General features: G+C 37.5%; 5 protein-coding genes across 5 annotated transcripts in view; 1 reads left to right on the forward strand and 4 right to left on the reverse strand.

Annotated features, from left to right (window-relative positions):
• LOC9302359 (phosphoinositide phospholipase C 5) overlaps positions 1–1566 on the reverse strand; it is a 3376-nt gene extending 1810 nt beyond the window's left edge. Inside the window, 2 exon segments of the mRNA XM_021033560.1 lie at positions 9–208; positions 283–1566. Of these exon segments, the coding sequence (XP_020889219.1) occupies positions 9–208; positions 283–609 (527 nt within the window). The 5' untranslated portion in view covers positions 610–1566.
• Positions 1567–1655: 89 nt separating this feature from the next.
• Positions 1656–5473, reverse strand: LOC9302360 (phosphoinositide phospholipase C 4). Its single transcript, XM_002866240.2, has 10 exons — positions 5072–5473; positions 4406–4915; positions 3700–3893; positions 3482–3617; positions 3144–3383; positions 2780–3018; positions 2569–2686; positions 2332–2484; positions 2165–2251; positions 1656–2091 (listed from the first exon to the last, which is right to left on the reverse strand). Exons 2-10 carry the CDS (start codon positions 4739–4741, stop codon positions 1798–1800), a joined length of 1797 nt encoding a protein of 598 aa, XP_002866286.1. The 5' UTR covers positions 4742–4915; positions 5072–5473; the 3' UTR covers positions 1656–1797.
• A 1138-nt stretch (positions 5474–6611) lies between these two features.
• On the forward strand, positions 6612–8433 carry LOC9302361 (peptidyl-prolyl cis-trans isomerase CYP20-1). Its single transcript, XM_021033551.1, has 6 exons — positions 6612–6725; positions 7197–7275; positions 7423–7494; positions 7614–7796; positions 7885–7960; positions 8127–8433. Exons 1-6 carry the CDS (start codon positions 6660–6662, stop codon positions 8263–8265), a joined length of 615 nt encoding a protein of 204 aa, XP_020889210.1. The 5' UTR covers positions 6612–6659; the 3' UTR covers positions 8266–8433.
• A 349-nt stretch (positions 8434–8782) lies between these two features.
• On the reverse strand, positions 8783–12003 carry LOC9300663 (SMR domain-containing protein At5g58720). Its single transcript, XM_021015807.1, has 12 exons — positions 11114–12003; positions 10922–10947; positions 10711–10797; positions 10546–10613; positions 10017–10243; positions 9892–9936; positions 9678–9754; positions 9548–9604; positions 9392–9459; positions 9174–9280; positions 8983–9053; positions 8783–8884 (listed from the first exon to the last, which is right to left on the reverse strand). The coding sequence occupies exons 1-12, from the start codon at positions 11751–11753 to the stop codon at positions 8783–8785; spliced, it is 1575 nt and encodes a 524-aa protein (XP_020871466.1). The 5' UTR covers positions 11754–12003.
• A 168-nt stretch (positions 12004–12171) lies between these two features.
• Positions 12172–14264, reverse strand: LOC9302362 (inositol 3-kinase). Its single transcript, XM_021033545.1, has 2 exons — positions 13181–14264; positions 12172–12547 (listed from the first exon to the last, which is right to left on the reverse strand). Exons 1-2 carry the CDS (start codon positions 14063–14065, stop codon positions 12380–12382), a joined length of 1053 nt encoding a protein of 350 aa, XP_020889204.1. The 5' UTR covers positions 14066–14264; the 3' UTR covers positions 12172–12379.
• Between the last annotated feature and the right edge of the window lie 710 nt (positions 14265–14974).

A 14974-nucleotide genomic window follows, 5' to 3' on the forward strand; every position in this document is an offset into this window, starting at 1 on the left:
TCACCAACCATCCTCCCAACAGCGTGGCGCTGGCGTCCTTAGTAGATTTAGGCCACAGGTCAAGTTCAAGAGCTCGAACACGTCTCTTTAATGCCTTTATAAGAGGTACATCGCTGCATTCACTGTTGATCTGATTTCCAGTCAGATACGAATTATGGCTCGTGTAAATGAAATAGTGGGACAAGGGAGAGGCCATGTCTTGATGCACCTGAAACAATAAAATCTCAGAGATTGATACTTTCCATGTTGCAAGAAAAAGAACAAGGAACTGAAACTGGATACCTTACTATCAATTGAATGATTCAGATCATCTGAGAACAAGAAACTGAAGAAATCATCGAGGTTCAGCGTATGCCTCAAGAACTTAGTGATATGATGTCTTTCACATGTGATTCTTTCTATGATCTTCTCTGCATCTGAAACCAACACCTCAGTCTCGTCCTGCGCCTCAACCAAGAACCGACATAGCTGCTCTGCCGTCATGTGGTTCCTGCCCTCGGTATACTCTACAAACGCGGTCACTACATCCGGAGGTGGAGCTCCTCTGTTCATCCTGAGCTTGTCACTGAAACACAAACCCATTTTGTATCTCCCCATCTCTCTCTTCATTCCAGGTCTTTGTACCCCCAAATCGAAATCTCAGCTCGAGAAAAGTCGACAAGATACTTCACAATCACACCAGCCAACCTCTATTTATATTTTTCACCGCGTGGATACTCTTCAAAAAGTTTCTGCAATTTAGTTACATAACAACTCCTGCATATTTGGCATGATCTTCATACTCATAAATCAAATATAAATTAATCGTTCTTTTTCCTTCCATACTTTATTATAATTATATATTGGTATGCCTCTTTGTGCTCAGTGCTCTTAGCTTTCCTCTTCTTTTTTTTTCATATATTCCTAGCCAAGAGACTCATGTTGAAAAATCTTACTTTCCAAAAAACCAGCTTAAACAAGTATTATGGTATCTAATTCCAGAAGCATATGATGTAGCTCAAGGAAGCTCATGGATTCAACGATTGGGTTTCTCAACACTTTTCATTTTCTTTCTTTCCTTCCACATTTCACGGTATGCAAATTCTTTCAAGTCACTGTTAAAATGCTCCTAAAGTCGTCGAAGAATCTCAATACATCTGTAAGTTACCAATCTTTCCAAAGATAAAACAGAATCAAGAATCTGTTTTTCTTCACTAATAAGCATATATGGGTGGTGTGGTCTTTGTCTATGGATTAAGAATATATACCTTTAAGTTGTTAAATGTAAAGCAATGCTAAGAAAATTGATTAATAGGCGTAAAGAGATTCATATAACAACAAAAGATTCCAGAATATATACTCCACTTCAGAATTTCACGTGTTTAGTGCAGCAAACAGAGAGACAAAGGCTTAAACAACTAACAATGTAGCTAAAGATATGAAGCTTCTTGATCTATAAGTCCTCATGCGTATAAATAACTACTTTAAGCTATCCAATACCAAATAATCCAGAACAAGAATAAACAGATTATGTTTTTATGATAAGATGAGAGATGCTTATTAATGTTATTAATAAGTTCATTAGAAGTTCTTTGTTTTAGTTCTTCTTTAATAAAACTTCATCCCAAGACCAAGAAACTGGTACCATATATAAACGAAACCATAAAGGAAAGGAATTTCGGAAGATCTATATATTTCTCATTTAAAAGATCAAATTTTATTCCTCAATGAAGAAGCATAAGACACATAAACACACAACATACCGAATAAAGTAAGAAGATATAAATCTAGATGGATACACGCACCAAAAATGGCGTCTCAGACAAACTCAAAGCGCATAAGAAGCCGTGTGGAGCTGTATTTCACTCCCTTGCGATTAAAGAGTGGAACAGCGTGTATGCCTTGCCTTATCTCGGACACTGGTAAACAAGTTTGACCTCCAAAATCATCTTTTTCATTTATGTCATGCTCATGGACTTCAACACGGAGCAGAGCAAGTTCAGGAACTGCTAACGGGAATATGAACTCCTTATTCCAAATGGGTGTCCATGTATCATACTCTATTTTTGTTTTCTCCATCACCTCATCAACAGGTGCTCCGGCGATACCCACCTGTATTGACCAGTTAAAGTTCCATTTCAATCAAGATAAGGGATAAAGGAAAAATCAAGTTCCGTTCACATACTCTAACGAAGAAATCTGGAGGAGAATAAGAATCAAAGTGAGTTTTTTTGAAGTCTAGGAGCCATCCATCTCCCATAAGGACTTTCACCTGCCATTCTTAGATGTTAAGCAAGAAGTGTGGAAGGCATCGATGAAGGGACCAACAAATGTTCAACTCTATAGCCTAACCTTTAAAGTTTTCTTTGGACACGAATTATCTTTGGGATAAAAACCTTGTCCATTAGAACCTGCATCCATAAGAAAATCTGGCTTCTTGACATAACCGCACCCTCCATTTGCTCGAAACATTCCTTCCATCAGCCACAAAGCTCTGCCATACCCCTACATTTATGTTTTCAATTATTATTTAGCTTCATCACAGTAAAACCTGGATGACGATGCTGGAAATGAGGATATGAGACAAACCTGCATGTTGAATGCAATCATTTGAGCTCCGCTCATCCAACCAATCTGAGGTTTATAGTTTGAAGAGTTAAACCTTGTGCCTTTGGGATATATCCTCAGAAAATTCTTCCGAGTGAATCTGCTCAATTGTGAGGGTTTTAATATATTAAACTTGAAATACAAGGAGCAAACACTAGCTATACAGTGCTTATTTAGAATGTGATATATATACCTGATAACATCTGCACCATATGATGCTACAGCTTTCTCAAGTAATTGCTCACTCAGACTAAGTCGCCTGATTTTATTTGGATCAACCTTTAAAGCCATCCGTAAACCGCCTTTTGGCTTCCCAGCATGGATAGCAATAAGACGCTTGTATTCTGGTGCTTGTAATTGGCATGACGTATCAGACTCACAAGACCCCCTTTCTTCCTCATCTTGACTGAGATCATTTACACTGCTTGTGACCTGAAATCAATCAACAACAATATGAATTGGAGAAAATGAACATGCACAATCAAGCAAAACCCTTGATGCTAAAAGTTTTTGCTTCAATTGTTATTTTGATATACAGTTGCAAAGCTAGAACAAACCTTCTCAAGATCAGATTGCGTAGAAATAAGGTCTTCTGGCTCTTTGCCCCATACATCCTCATCCGAATCCTTCCCTTTCTCTCCACTATCTTTCTCCTTCGCATCGTTAGCTTCTAAGTACTCTTTTGGAGGTTTTGTTGAAATTAGAATCTTTTCCTTCAACTCTTCAGGTGAAGGAAATTCTTGACAACTTTCAGAATCATGGTAATACAACATATCTCCAAATGTCTGAGTTATCATCTGCGGAAAGAGCAAACAATTTGCGGTATTCATATATACACAAATGGAACCATAATTTTAAAGGTCTGAAGACTATATAGGGTGAAAAGAAAAAAAACCTTGGCAACTTTAAACTGAAGTTTTGGCGTGAGATGGTCTTCAAGAGTGATAATAACAGGATACTTTGAAGTAACAAAGGCATTAGCTTTAATGGAATCCAAACATTTCCCCAATTTCACTTCCTTTGTCAAGGTCCTGTAGTTTCATCAAAGTGAGAAAACATACAGTTCCATGGAACCAACCCATACAAAAGCAAGATACAAACTAGATAATATACCTTCCATGTTTAACACAGACATCATCGGTACCACGTGGCCAAAGATCCAACTCAACCACTCTCACGCCTCGTCTCAATGCATCTGCAATAGGAAGTTCACTGCAGTTGCTACTGAGCTGATTTCCAGTTAAGTACGAATTATGGCCTGTGTATATAAAGTAATGCGACAGTGGAGCATCCATGTTTTGATGGACCTGAAATAAACACCCAACAATGGTTACTTATAAGATCTGCAGAAGTAAACAACTCCTCGAATAGAAAGTATCCAAAATGGAAACTTCTAAATTTAGACAGGTGAATCAAACAGTCAGATTCCAGAATTTCAGCAGCAGAGTACACCAAGAACATATCATTGAGAACATTTTCACCTCTTTTATTGGGTTTGATTATTCATAAGCACTAAGAAGCTACCAAAAGAGGAGAATTTTATTTTCTCTGATCAAAAACTAATTTAGGCCACTAAATCCAGAAATTAGCAAAAAGAGAAAAGAGTCAAATAGCGATGAGAGAGAGAAAACCTCCAAAAAAATTCTGAGATTTTCCGGTAAAATCAACAGAGAGAATCTAAAGTCCGGTAATCTTTCAATCTTAATCTTTATCAAGAAACAAACACAATCAATCCCAGATTCCAAAAAAAGTCCGAAACTTTTTTTCCCAGGTAAAAAAAAAAAAAAAAGAGGTTGACTTGAAAATTTAAAGTTTAAACCTGATCGCCGATTGGAGGATTAAGATCAGTAGAAAAGAGGTAATAATTGAAATCATCAAGAGTAAGGTTTCTTCTGGTGAACTTTGCAATGTGATGTCTCCGGCGAAGAACCTCGTCAACGATTCTCTCCGCTTCCTCTAGACTTGTTTCTCCTCCTCCTCCTCCTTCCTCCGCCATAAGCTTCTGTAGCTGCTCCGGCGACATGTGAGCTTCACCGTCGGCGTATTTCTCGAAAAGCTCTCTGACGTCAGCGACAGGACCAGACTCCGTCATCCTGAACTTCCTCGTGAAGATCAGACAGAATTTGTAACTACCCATCTCTCTTTTTCCCTCCATATGTATGTATATGTGTATGTATCGTCGTCTTGTTTCAGATCCAAGAATGTGAAAAGGTGGTACCTTTTCTGATTCTACTTAAATACTCAGATTGTTCCTCGATTTTAATATTTTAAAAAAATTTCGAAACCATTTCAGAGAAAACCTCGTCAAACCTCTCTTACACGCTCACACCTGAACACAAAAAAAAACAAAAACAAAAACTTTTTTACTGAATCTCGTTTCTTTAGATATGTAATAATTTACAAATAGTCACAATTATCCTCGTTAATTCTAAACCCAGAGAAAAAAATTGACTAATTTAGAGGGATGAGTAAAAATAGTACTTACTGATGAGATATATATTGCCAGGTGTTAATTGTTTGTCCCTCCCCATAATTACCATAAGATAATATAAAAGATATTTGAAAACTCAAGAGCTAACTACTACTAGATGAACTAAAACACAAACTAATATATGCTCTTCAATATTTTCATGATTGTGTGAAGTGTGAACACAAGATAGAGATTAAATAAAAAAGCAATATTCAGATATGTTGAAATAGCAAAGCAACAAAAAAAGAAGTGGCTACATTGGTGGGACAGATGCAGATCTAAAGCTTTTGTTGTGTTTTTTTCTTTGTTTTTCTTCTCTCACAACACACATACATACATTCTTCCATTGAAATAACTCCAAGAATATCGTCTATTATTGCAAGTTTTGTAACCATACATATCGATACACAATTATCCACCGCACGATTACACTCTGGAGAGGTAAAGTTCATAATTTCTTTATCAAAATAAGATGTTGGTGTTTGAATATATTGTTGATAGATTTAAGTGGCGGGCCAAACTGTATAGTTTTGAAAGCTTTGGATAAGATCTTTTGAATCTGTGTGAAACATATAACATCATGTTCATGGTTTCGGTACCTCCTATTCATGATGTCACTTTTAGACCAAAAGTCCAAAAATAAAATTATCTTGCTTTGTTAATTGTTATTAATCGTTAACTAAATACATAATTTGCTAAAAAAAAAATTATTGGTTGAATATCTTTAATTCTATATCAAATGATGTTTTATGTTAAAAACAAGGAAAAGCGAAATTCAATTTAATTTTGGAAAAACAGATTTCAGATGTCGGCCAAAAAAAAACCCCGATTAGATATGTTGCAATAGGAAGGCGACAACAAAAAAGGGTTTGGTATATTGGTGGTCCAGATGCCAGGTCTATTGTCTTTCCAAATCCATTTTAGCCCTTTAGGCCAAAAGTTAAGAAATTATCTTGCCTTTTTACTAATAGTAAAATAAAGACATATTTTATGTTATTAGTTGTGAAAAAAACTTGTATTATTTGTCCAAAAAAAAAAAACTTGTATTAGTGATCTAGCAAAAGAAAATTACTAAAAGACTGGCCATGAAAAGTTGACAATATTTTAATATAAACGAATTCTTAATATGAATGGAAACGTGCTTAATTAAATGATACTGACAATTAATATTTATTAAAACCACTTATAAAGTTATATAACCAGAATAATATTAGCTGGAACAAAGGTAATGTGACATGCTTATGGTATTGATGTTGAGTGTATTTGACTAAGATTATTAAAAAAGACTTGTGTATCCGATCCTCCCATCTCTTCCATTAGGGTTACCAACTCCTTCAATTATTAATTATTTTGGTTATCAAGAGAGTTATCATTTGTTAATCATAGAATTCTTTCACGTTGATAGATTATGGGCTATAAATAACCACTCATTAGCCCATTACGGTTCTAAAAGGATCCGCGGCCCAAGTACAATTGTACACGACGTACAAGCCAGGTGGCGGGATTTCATTGGATATCGACGTGGCTTTGGTGGAAATAGAAGTGTGCACACGGAAAAAAAAAAAAAAAAGGGACTGTAGAGAAGAAACAACGGTGCGAGGAGATGGCGAGCTCAGTGACGCTGCTTCTATGGAGTCTTCTTCTTCTCGGAACCCTAAGCGCTATTCAGGTACATTCTTTTGTTTCCTTCTCACTATTCGATCTATAAGCTGCAAAGGTTTATGATTGAGTTCTTAGATTTTGCACGATCTAGATAATACCAATTTGATTGCGATTGGTTATGGTAAATTTTGTCTTAGGTCTTCATGTTGATTGTTTTTTTGATTCGATGTTTGATGTGACATGTTTCTGATATTAGTTTCCATCATCTTTATCGCGGGCGATTTGGATAATTTCCCGTAGGATCAGAGACAAACCATTATATACGTTCATCGTGAGTCATCTAGTGTTTGAGATGTGAATCTGAAGGAGGTCTGTTGAATTACTATATGGTTGTTTGGAAAATCTGAATTTGATCCTTTAGTTACTTCATGAAGTGCGCCTAATTTAAGTCCAAATGTATTGGAATGATGTTAATATTATGAAACGGTTGCTATCTAGTGTTTACATTGATCTATGGATGTTTGGTTCTATGTTTCAGGCCAAAAAGTCTAAAGAAAACGTGAAGGAGATCACACACAAGGTTTATTTCGATGTCGAAATTGATGGGAAAGCAGCCGGTATGACCTTGTTCCTAAATTTATTCTTTTGATGCATGCTGGTGCATTTAGTTCTTGTGCTCTATGTTAGACTACTGAAATGCTTTGTGATTTCTTCTTGCCTTGTCCCCTGAAAACATCTCATACCGATTGATGATTTTTGTCCAGGTCGTATTGTCATGGGTCTATTTGGCAAGACAGTCCCCAAAACTGTCGAGAATTTCCGAGCTCTATGCACAGGTAAGAAAAGAATATATTGCTCATTCTCATCCTATGTCAATCGAGTAATTTGATAACTTTGCCAGCATAGTAGTTTATCTACCTTGATATGAATGCTTACATAAACTGTATACTCACAGGGGAGAAAGGAATAGGTAAGAAAGGGAAGGCTCTCCATTACAAGGGGAGTTCATTCCACAGGATCATACCAAGCTTTATGCTTCAAGGAGGCGATTTTACACATGGAAATGGAATGGGAGGAGAATCTATCTATGGTGAGACGTTTGCTGATGAGAACTTCAAACTCAAGCATACTGGTCCAGGTGAGCTCTTCTTCAGTATTCTGTGTTTACCTCGGCTTTTTGCGTATGCAGAGGTTTTTACCTTATCAATTGTTTTACTTTTTCACAGGGTTCCTATCAATGGCAAACGCCGGTCAAGACACCAACGGATCACAGTTTTTCATCACAACTGTAACAACTAGCTGGTGAGTACCAAATCAGCCGAATTTCAAACACATAAATCCACTTTCTTATCTTTTGCTTTCAAGTTGTTTGACAATAGTGGGCATATTGGTACTTTACTAAGCTTAATAAGAGTTTCAATTGTGGAATAGAATTGTTGTTTCCGTCTGCTGATTAGAGAGCTTGCAGGTTGGATGGGCGGCATGTGGTATTCGGGAAGGTAGTGACGGGAATGGATGTGGTGTACAAAATCGAAGCTGAAGGAAATCAGAGTGGAACTCCTAAGAGTAAAGTGGTGATCGTGGACAGTGGTGAACTTCCTCTGTAACTCAGCTCTCATTCCTCTGTAACTCAGCTCTCATGGAGTTTTCTCCATCTGATCCTCCATTGATGTGAGCTCTAGTGCTTGATGACTTTTGTTAAAACGGATCTCTGAGTCACTTAACGAAAGATTCTACCGTTCTGGCTTTATTTTTACCGTCTGCTTTTTACACAAGCTATGTCTGTCTCATGCACAAACGTCTACCACTAGCAAAAACCCTGCACTTATACCGTTATGCTTGGTCTACTTTTTTAGAAATTATAAAAGTGACACAATAACATATATATTAACAAACTCCTAAAAAAGAGTTTACGGAAAATATACATTCTGTCTGTGTCAGATGAAGTGTTTTCATAACTTAATAAATAGCGTGAAATTCGGAAAAGGAAACTAAGGAATACTTATAAGTTTTGCTCAACATTTACTTAACAAACAGAGCTAGCATCAGATATAGACAAACAGATATAAACTTTAAGATCTAAAGCTAAAACCTGACTTTAGTTTAGTTTTCACTTACATTTACTTAACAAACAGAGCTAGCATCAGATATAGACAAACAGATATAAACTTTAAGATCTAAAGCTTCACAATACCCAACCTTTTCTCTTTCTAGCAGCTTTATCACCTGATCATCCATAAATAACAATCATATACCATGACTGCAATACTAAATTCTTGTTTTCGTATTCGGTTTAGCTGTGAAAGGGAGTTGAAATAACTTACTGATTGTTTCACCTTAGACTTCCCAAACCCAGAAGCTCCACATCCTGTGATCACTCGTAGTGTCTGAATGGCTGGATGATTTCACAATTGTTAGGAGGAAGGAATTATCTCGGGTTTATGAAGACAAGATGAGATGATGATGATGATCTACTAAAGAAGAAAAGATTTCTTTGAGTTTGGTAAGTACTCACAAGGAACATATAATCCAAATAAGAGATGTAGCTTCAGTAGCTTCATTGCTGGTTTAACATGCTGACCATGCAGATCAATGGTTACCACATTCTCTATACCTTTGTTTCTGCATAGTCATAAACAATGGCTTAGTCCACAACAAAAAGAGAACGGCTTAGTCCACAACAAAAAGAGAACGCGTATCGGCATACTTTCATAAAGCATCAAAACAGCTAACCTTGCGACGAATATATCTTGGCTTGCCCTCTCATCAGCCCGTTGAGCTAATTTAGATGCCACCCTCCCCTATAAGAATAAAGACACAAGTTTATGTCATACTTCCAAACAAAATGCCATAATAGCATGATATACATAAATCGTGAATGAGATGCACCTTGTCAGAAAGGTAAGCCGCATGAGCCCTCCCTCCTTTTGAATATGCTTCAGCAGCCTTAAACCAAGTAATAAATGCATTAATTGAGGAGTCTACCAGAGCCAGATATACGGAAGCAAGTAAAACTTACTTTTTGATAGTAGGACTTCGTAACATTCCACTGGTCATTTGCACCTTTTCTAAGTTCATGATAACTGTCATCCTTCACTGCAACAAACGTATTGATTGATTGATTGGTAATGCAATTCATGAGTAAGAAAGAATAATTCAAGAGTTGCAACGCAACACAAACAAGCAGTCAAAACCTCAGATGTTTATGCCAATGACACCAAAGCAAAAATTGCCAAGTGTTTCATCGGGTAAAACAACATACATCAGAAGCTCGGAGCCTGCAAACTCATGGCAAAATGAGCCTGCTATTTGCAGCTATATATGCAAATACTAAAATCAAGAAACCATGGTTAAGTACCAAACGTATTAGGCTGAGGCTCTTCCCCACTAGATGAAGAAGTATCAATGCCAAGTGACTGCATTTTCTTTGCCACATTCCTCCAACTCATTGTCTTTGGTTCATGTTTAGGACTCTGGCGAATGTTGAACAGAGACTCCAACACTTTTTGTGGAAGACCAAGCTCATCAATTCCTTGGGTAGTTGCAAAAGGATCTTCAGAACTCATGAGAGCTTTTGCGTAATCCCTACCATTCAGAAAAAAAAAGAAGAAAAGAAGGCCACATATTTAGTTTTGACCTCGTCCATAATGTTGAAATTAAGCAATTATGTTTTGGCTGTCAATATCATTTCGTGAACTGAATCCTCCACATGAAATAGTTCGTTTGTTGTTCTTTCACAGAAGAGGATAAGGACTGATTAAAGATAAACCAAGGAGAAGTTGCAGAGAGCTAATTATCTTGTAACTAATGTGTAAATCAACTCTGATAATTCCAAAATTAGTGAATTGAAATAACCAGAAGAAAGCCTAAGAATCAAATGGAAGTACCTTTGACTATCTACACCCCAGAAAAGTTCACTTTCAGAAGTATCAGTATCAAAAGATGTCTCTGCCAGCTGTTAAATAATGTCAGGGATTGCACTTTATTCTACTGTGTAGGAAAACCAAATAAATAGATCTGTGAAGAAAACCAAAAAAAAAGCAATCGCTTACACTACCGCTGGCGCCTATGCCGAAACATTTACCACTCAATGAATCATCAGTTGATGAAGAAGACATGTCAAGCAAGACATTCAAAGCCTAAGAAGAAAACAATATTAAGCTTTAAAATAAATGGTCGGGCAAGTATCAGCATATTTCAGGAGCTTCCCTGTCAATATACCAAATACTTCCCCATGTAAGTTTCAAGACAATCTCTGCTTACCATGTCGACATCATAGCCACATTGACCTGCAAAGAAAATATAGACTTCCATGTCAATTTGTCGAACAATCAAGTCTCTCTTCATAACAATATTACGGCTATTTCGAATACCACTAACTATTAAGGATCATACAGCTCCAATAACATCTTTTCCCATGGAGAAATTAACTGACTAAGAAGAAGAAATACTCACACAAAACATCTCTAACAACAGCCATGCTAAGCTCGCAATCATCTCCAAGCATTGAATTCAGAAACTGTTCAGCTTTCTCTCTATCCGCAGCTTTTTTCCCGTTCCCACAGAGCTCTTTAGACCTTTCCATCATAGGAAACTCTTTTCGCACAGAGTTTGGCTTCAAGTAATCCTTAGCAATCACAGAAGAAACCATCCCTGTAGCAGCAATAACTCTACTCTGCTTGTTTCCCTTAAACCATCTATCTCTAGTCAAATCTTCGCTACAGCTAGAGCTTGAACCAGCCCCATACTCAGAGGTAGACGCGGTCTCCTGACCCGAAGAACCACTCGCCACCGAACTCGTCGACGGATCATCGCCGCTTTCCACCAGATCCGACAAAATCTCTGCGGCTTTGTTCAGATCTCCGCCTGCTTCTTTATAAGCAGCCATCGCTTCCTCCATTGAAACCGAGCAAAAGGCTTCCATTAACGATTCGATAATTTTTTTTTCAACTTTTTCTAACTCCTTCGTACCTTCACCGTCTTTCCTCTCCTCCTCCACATCTTTTTTGTTCCCGTCCGACGCCGTTCCATCACCGGAAGATTTCGCGGCGCAGGATCGCTTCTTCTTCTTCTTATGCTGGCCCTTCTGCTTCATTATCGCACGATTATAGAAGAAAATCGAGTCAACGCCGCACCAATAGAATCTCTTCCGATCTGCAGAACAAACTAAACCCAAATTTCCGACGAGAAACGTCGGAGAGAGGGAAGAGGAGTTTTAACCGTAAATCAGGAGTTAGTAAATGGAAGATGCCAATATCAGAGGAAATTTTGCTCGTCCAGATTTGATTGGGAATCTGAATCGCCACGTCAATCCACGCGCCTGATCGTGACCCCGTTTTTAATCCACGCGCACGAATCAAACACCGAACGCGGTTTCCTCCTGATTGTACATATATTGAACCGGTTTCGTCTCCCGGTTCAACCGTGAACCAGTCAAATTTACGTTTCCCATGTTGACTTTCGTTAATTTGATCAGTTTTTTTTAGTCAAATCATCTTATCCAAAACTTTTTAAAAAAATTTGACATCTTCATTTCGAATTTGAAACGCGGACTTGCTAAGAAACTTTACGATAGCGACAACAAAGAGCGTTTGAAGACGATGGTCATCGCGTTTTATACACTAAAATTTCCAAAATTCATCAACGTGTGGAAGCTTACACAACTCAGAAGAGCTTTGTTAGTAGTGATTCAAGATTCGTATTCACCGGGACCGATCATCATCACCTGTCACAGGAGTGACCATTGACCAATAACTTTGGTTGAAGTTGAGAGTCTACGCATGAAAACCGAGCTGGACTTAGACGCTCATGGAACTCATTGTGATCATTTTTATGGCTGCTAGAGAGGTTACATTGCTTCTTCCTTTTCTGTACCTCATCCTTGACTCTCTGCAAATCACAAATGTGAAGATTTGTCACAAAGACAGGAGTTAGTAAATGGAAGATGCCAATAACAGATGAAAGGGATAAATCCTTAAGCATACACAAACGCAATAAATCTTCTAAAAAGCATAATGTTCACTTGCACTAGCCAGTGGTCCAATTTCTATCCAATACTTCCCTCATTTCAACAGACAAAACTATAAAAGATACTACACAGAAACACTCACATATACATCAAGAGATCCATACTTTTGAATTCTCTTATTACTTAACCACATTGTTCCGTTAATGCTTAACAACACTTTTTCCTGCATCTAACCTATGTTGAACACAACTGCTGCTATATTAAGAATGAATTAAAACAAGAAAAGACTCTCTCAGCAGAATCTTAAACAACAAATGTGAAGATTTGTCACATTTTCATATTGGAAACCTATCGAAAGTAAGCTGCAAGGTTGTAACTGCTAATAAGAGAAACTAAACACAAACAAAAATCTGGTACTGGTTCTTACTGCTAATAAGAGAAACTAAACACAAACAAAAATCTGGTACTGGTTCTTACTAGGATTATATTAAAGACATTTGCAATTCCCTCACAACATGCAATTCAATAATCTAATACGAGACAACAAATCAAACCTGAAGCATCATCAAATCGAACTTTGGCTGACCAATATGCTCTACAGTGATGGAACCAAAGAGGTTCCCTAACAATGCAGCATCAGGAACAGTCAAACCTTCTACAAGCCCAACAACCAAACCTCCGAGAAAGCTATCTCCGGCGCCGGTAGGATCCACCTGCTTCGCCAAGAACGGAGGAACCGTCATTTCATCATCCATATGATAAATCCTACACCCTTTTTCACCATTAGTCACCACCACACAACACAGCTGCTTCATTTGTTCAACATCCATGAAAAGAGCTTCGTCTGATGAAGCTTTCAAGAATCCAATTCGATGCAAGATGTGAAAAAATCCACTTTCTTTCAAATCAACAAGCTTCACAGCTCCATCCACGGGATCAAAAACCCTAATCAAAGCTTGAATATCCACAGCAACAACGTCGCAGATCTCCACCATTTTCTCAAGCGTCTCCGGTAAAATCTCGCCACCGACTCCAACAGCCATCCCGAAATCGAATCTCGAATCGGGTATATCCGAAGGAAGAATCGGATCACATGCAGAGACCCGTTTCAACACCCGATCAGCGTGACCGATCCCATCGATTCCCAGATCGAAATACGCCTCGAAAATTGTGGTTTCTTTGTCCGGAGCCACGATCGGAGAGTGGATAACCTCGTATCTGAAGTCGTGTCCGACTTTGGAGACCAATTCGCAGGATACAGAGGAAGAATCTAGGACATTAGAGATGAAAGAGGCGGCGCCGCCGAGTGTTTCAGCTACGACGGATCCGTTTTGGATCAGAACGTCGTGGCAGTAATTCCCGACGATGAGAACGCGGCGATTGGGAATCCGACGCGGCGACTGAGGCGTTTGCTGCGACGGAGGAGGATTTAGCGTCATGATCGCGGCTTGTGCAGAGGGTCATCGGGAAGGTGAAGCAGAAGGAAGAAGAATCATGGAATTACTAAGACGAAGAAGACGACCAACGAACTAGTAGAAGAGACAAAACTAATAATGGCTATAAGCTAATACGTAACGTCTTGAGATTCGTTCCTCTTCTCTGTCTTATGATATGTGTCGCGAGGGAGATGACGCGCGCCTAATAATAAAGCTCTCTTTTCTCTTGGTTTATGTAAAATAACTAGATTGTTACCCGCGGTACACCACGGGTTAATTATTTGATTTTTTTTGTCTTTTTATAAACTGATGAATTTGTTGTATATAATATTTTTTGTTGTACATTGCGAGTCACATGCGTTGTAACTAAAAATGAAAATTTTAAGTTGTATTTGTTTTGTTTAGTGTTTAAATTGTATAATTGTATTTTGATTTGTTAATCCCAGGATTTCACCCGTGATATATTATCCCGTATTAATATCAATCCAAATCCGACCCGTCCCACCATATAATCATGTCCCGTAAAATTAAACATCATTTTGTTATTTCTTTTAATAACACTTTTATTTAAAAGACATATAATTCGAGTCAATTTAAAAGTTTGCTTTCAAATAGTTTCTATAATATATATATATATATATATATATATATATATATATATATATATATATATATATATTTTCAAATTAGTGTGTGTTTTTAGACCAACCCGTAAAAATATTTTAAAAATGTATATTAAAATACTAAATAATTGTATTTCGATTTGTTAATTTTAAGATTTCACCGTGGTATATTGTCCCGTTTTAGATGATTGTAGAAATTAAGAAAATATCTGAATGACTCAATTCCGGGTCAGAGTAAAAAAAAAATACGACCTGATTAAACGAGCAAATTTGTTTTTCAAAAAATGTT

Source organism: Arabidopsis lyrata, assembly GCF_000004255.2.
Source record: "Arabidopsis lyrata subsp. lyrata unplaced genomic scaffold ARALYscaffold_8, whole genome shotgun sequence".
In the NCBI taxonomy this organism is placed as follows: Eukaryota; Viridiplantae; Streptophyta; class Magnoliopsida; order Brassicales; family Brassicaceae; genus Arabidopsis; species Arabidopsis lyrata.